The sequence below is a fragment of the Argentina silus genome, assembly GCF_951799395.1.
Source record: "Argentina silus genome assembly, chromosome: 9".
Lineage (NCBI taxonomy): Eukaryota > Metazoa > Chordata > Actinopteri > Argentiniformes > Argentinidae > Argentina > Argentina silus.
The window spans coordinates 19288856-19293855 of record NC_139663.1 but is presented as its reverse complement, the minus strand read 5'-3'; the positions used below and the strand labels follow the sequence as shown (position 1 = coordinate 19293855).

General features: G+C 45.0%; 1 protein-coding gene across 4 annotated transcripts in view; it reads left to right on the top strand.

Moving 5' to 3' along the window:
* The window catches only part of rbfox1 (RNA binding fox-1 homolog 1), a gene marked incomplete at its 5' end in the record, with an annotated part of 64556 nt that overhangs the window by 38723 nt on the left and 20833 nt on the right, over positions 1–5000 (top strand). For 2 of the 4 annotated variants that reach the window (XM_083677136.1, XM_083677135.1), the window contains one exon: positions 4907–5000. This exon is cut by the window's right edge and continues 90 nt beyond it. In XM_083677136.1, the coding sequence (XP_083533262.1) occupies positions 4907–5000 (94 nt within the window). The remainder of the gene's footprint in view (positions 1–4906) is intronic. The other 2 variants (XM_083677138.1, XM_083677137.1) reach the window with 1 other exon arrangement.

Sequence of the window (5000 nt, the reverse complement as noted above, 5' to 3'; positions counted from 1 at the left end):
CCTTGTCTTTTGGTTAGGGTGTTGAGGACAGAATTTGGTATTTTTACAGTTCCATCACAAACAACCACACCCTCAGTTTCACAAGCACCAATGGGAGGGTCAGAAAAGGAGATTGAAAGATTCAATGCCTGCTCCAGGGACATTTCAACTTTTTGAGCTGAAAAACAATGTCCTGGGTTAGGGTTAGGGGTTTGTTCATGTCCTATCCCATGAACCAACATGAACAAACATTCTCATTTTAGTGGAAATGTTCTAAAGTTCTAAAGTTCTAAAGTTCCGACTGACTGCCAAAGTGCCGTGTGTTTCTCAGGATCCCTTTTCGAACCAATCCCACCTTTCCATTCCTGTACGTGCTTTCGCCAGATGAGGTAGTGAAACTTGTGCTGGAGTAAGCCTTTAAAACAGGAGTGTGGAGGAATTGCGGTCTCAAAAGAGGACATTCCCGCACACCGTTTGATGGTAAAGTTTCATGTTTTGGATTTTGGCCCTCATCAGAGCACGATGCAATAAAATCCACTTCGCGTGATGTATCTCTTTTTTATAGGGCGATTAGATTTCGCAAGATAAACAGTGTTGTTTTTCGACACAGGACGTTTATCCGGGTTCTAAAGGGTAACCGTAGCGACCACTCGAACTTCCTCTCACCTTGGGTGCGGCCACTGATTTTGTGGCGTCTTGTCTTGATGTTGATTCTGGGCTGTTTTGGACAACATAATCTCTCTCTCAAGAACACACACATACCTACACACACACATACACATTCACACACTGAAAACTAACACGCACACCCTCTTGAGAAGATGTCTGGGACTGAATGCATATGAAAATATAACAGGGGGAAGAAGGGGAGGGGGGGGGGACAGAACAGAAAAAGAAAAGGAGTAGCTGTAAAGAAGAAGGGGAGGACCAAAAACAGAAAGAAATACAGTATTGAGCGAGAGAGAGAAAGACAAGGAGACAGGTAGAGAGAGAGAGAGAGGTAGAGAGAGAGAGAGAGAGAGAGAGAGGTAGAGAGAGAGAGAGAGGAAGACAAGGAGACAGGTAGAGAGAGAGAGAGAGAGAGAGAGAGAAAGAGAGAGAGAGAGAAAGAGAGAGAGAGAGAAAGACAAGGAGACAGGTAGAGAGAGAGAGAGAGAGAAAGAGAGAGACAGGTAGAGAGAGAGAGACAGGTAGAGAGAGAGACAGGTAGAGAGAGAGAGACAGGTAGAGACAGAGAGAGAGAGAGACAGGTAGAGAGAGAGAGACAGGTAGAGGGAGAGAGAGAGAGACAGATAGAGACAGAAGCAGAATGAGGAAAGGGGAAGACAAGGAGACAGGTAGAGAGAGAGAGAGAGACAGGTAGAGAGAGAGAGAGAAAGACAGATAGAGACAGAAGCAGAATGAGGAAAGGGGAGAATGAGTAACGACCAGTGCGTGTGGGAGGGTGATTAAACATTCCATTAATTAGGTTTCTTTTTAAACGCTCCCCAACACTATGTTGAGCCGGAGATAAAGCCTCTAATGACAGAGCATTAAAACTGGTCGTGTGTATTTCTCATTAACCGAGACGTCGTTTACTGTCTTTTTGGGGGGGTGGTGGGGGGGAGGGGATGGGGGGCGCACAAACATACACGTTTCATACGTCTCAGATGGCGTGTCAGTGTCAGTCCGCCGTGCAGATGCATACTGGGAGAAATGCGGTGCGCTTTGGTTTCCGGCGTGGGACGCTGTCTTCTGTGTGTGTGTGTGTGTGTCTGCGTTGGCTTCCCTTCCTGGATATCGTATGGTAACACTGGTTTGAGACCACAGCGTTTCGGGACCAGCCAGGTGTTGGAAGGTGGATACGTTATAATGTTCTATTATAAGGCTTTGTATGTGCTAGATAAGTCATCTCTTTCTCTCTCTTAAATAAATGCGGGCGCGCACACACACACACACACACACACTCACACACACACAAACTCACACATATTGTACATACACACTCACACACACACACACACACACACACAAACTCACACATATTGTACATACACACGCACACACACACACACACACACACACACACACACGCTTACTCACACAGAGCAGTGATGCTCTTTTAGGGCTTTGAAGCTGAATGGACCTCCTGTTGGTCTCCCAAGCATCTGTTTCTCTCTAATCGCTTTTGCTGCAATAAAAACACACGCGTCCTCCCGCTCCTCTCCTCCTTCGTTCTCCCCTTCTCTCTCTCTCTCTCTCTCTCTCTCTCTCTCTCTCTCTCTCTCTCTCGTCCATGCCTGTCCTCCCTGCTGTACTGAGCCATCTCATAACGCAGTGTGCAGCATTTAATCCCCCCCCCCCACCTCACTGGAAATAACACCACTACTGGAAATGAAAGGGCTTCATTGGAGTTGTGTAATAATAATGCAAAAACACACACTCACACACACACACACACACACACACACACACACTCACACACAACACACTCACACACTCACACACACACACACACACACACACACACAGTAAATAAGCATGCTAAATATATCACACATATTTTATTCTCCACAAGACGCATTATGCACATCAAAGGGAACGGAAATATGCTAACGTGTGAACAACACTGCCCGTCAGTCACACACACACACACACACACACTCAGCTTTGTGATGATTCAGTCTGCTGAAAGAAAAAGCTCTAAAACAAATGATAGTTTCACAGCGACATACTGGGATGGAACCAAACAAAAGCAACATTGCTTTGTGAAAAAGATGGCTATTCAGAAGATTTAGCCCACCTCAAGTAAACAATATTATTTTGTTGTGGTATGAATCATGAAAATGAAAATGAATACATATGAAGTATGTGTGTTGTAAAATGATGATGAACACAGATCATAGAAGGCAACGTTAAACTTGTACAGAATTACTTATTGATAAAAGTTAAACGCATTAGAAAATGTTTTTAGTTCGAAAAATAACTGAATTTGTCTTCCTTTTCTCCAGTGTGTCCTAAGCCGCTCTTTACGTTCCAAACGTTTCATTTTATTTTATTTTCATAACCAATCCCTTTCAAAGTGCATTACATCTTCAGTGGACTGAAGTGAAAAGTCAGAAATGAGTAATGATCCTTTCCACGTCTACATGTTAATTAACTTTGTTCTAGTATTATGGTGGTAAGCATTTTTCAATTAGCCTCTTAAACTGTCTGTATAGAAGGACTGGTGTTAAAGGCTTTAGGGCTCTTTAGCCTTTGCAGCTTGTGACATCAAGGTGACTAAAGATGAAAAGGAACAATTACTCCAAACTCACCTCTCCAAGCACGCGGCTCTCTTCTTCAAACCTTTCATTTTCATCAGGCCAATGAATGATTCAATGTTTCTATTACCATTTTATTACGTCTCATTTTGAAGAGATGTATAATTAAGCTCTGAAACGCCACCTCGATCTCCCTCTCAACCCAGACTCACCCCGCCCTGCCTCAGATGAAACTCTGTACATGTCATATCCAGTAACCGTCCTCACATTAAGATGAATGATAAGTTAATAACAATACCACTTTTACTCTCTCTCTCTCTCTCTCTCTCTCTCTCTGTCTCTCTCCCTCTCTCTCTCTCTCTCTCCCCTCACTGACTATTAAGAGTTTAAGTGCTTTTTGCTCATTGCTATGCTCCACGATCCTTGAGAGACTCATATGCCACCATGAAGCGTACAGACGTGTGGTCTCCACATGACCCGGGAGGCAGAGCTCTACTCTAACCTCCTAAATGTGTGTGGCTGGTGTTCCGGACACAGGTCAAGATTAATCCTAGACAAAAAAAAAAAAGTTTCTTCAATGAAGATTTTCTATTAGAAGTGTGATTTAATCCAGGACTAGACTTAGTCTATGTCTGGGAAACCCGGCCCTGTAGTGTTCCACCGAAGATCAACATGACAATGTTTGTTGACTCTCCTACACCCGGCGTTCCCCAAGCCTGCCCCAATTGAAGAAAACGCCACGAACGACTCAATCCATCATTCTGAAAAAGACAAGCTTTCTGATACGCCCAACGGAATCTTGACACCTGTTCTTCTGCCTCGGATACGCCTGAAGCCATCCTAATGAACGGGGGGGGGGGGGGGGGGGGGGGGGAGTGTGAGGGAGCAGAGAGACTCTCTAAAAGATTCAGATGAACTTTAACATTTAATCGGCACTCTGAGCCCATCAAGCGCGGCGCGGCAGTGGCACTGTCACACTGTGCCAAACTCCCAGCATCCATCAGGGGGGATAAAAGCAGAGAGGGAGATGGAGGGAGAGAAGACGGAGAGAGACAGGGAAGGAGACAGAAGGAGGGAGAGAGAGAGAGAGAGAGAAACAGAATGAGAGAGAGAAGGGAGAGAGAAGGGAGAGAGAGACAGAAGGCGAGAGAGAAGGGAGAGAGACAGAGAGACAGAAGGGAAGAAGACGGAGAGACAGGGAAGGAGGGAGAGAGAGAGAGAGAGAGAAGGGAGAGAGAGAAGGAAGAGAGAGAGGATCAGAAAAAAAACCTGTGCAAAGAGAGAGGGAGGGGAAAAAGATAAAAGACAGGGGGACAAATAGAAAAAGGGTCACATGTCTAGGTGGATACACTGTGTGATACTGTAGGCTGTGCAGAGGGCAGAGATGACTGTCATCCAACATATGGACATTCACTGACCTTTACTGATGCACTACACTGACTACAACTGAGGGAATGTGAGAGGATAGGGGTTTTTTGGTGCTAATTGTTGCTAATTGTTGTTGCTTATGCAAATATTTGCTAAAATATTAACCCTAACCCTAACCTCCACACCTAACCCTAACCCTAAATATTTGCTTTCCCCTGACAACGTATTTCCTGGTCTGCAGAAACGATCCCCCAGAACGTAATCATTTGGAGACTGTGTTGGTGAAATGTTAGTAAGTTTCAAAACACTTTAGTAAGTTTCTCTCACACTGTCTCTCTCTCTCTCTCTCTCTCTCTCTCTCTCCTCAGTACCAGGCTTCCCCTACCCAGCAGCCACTGCAGCAGCAGCGTA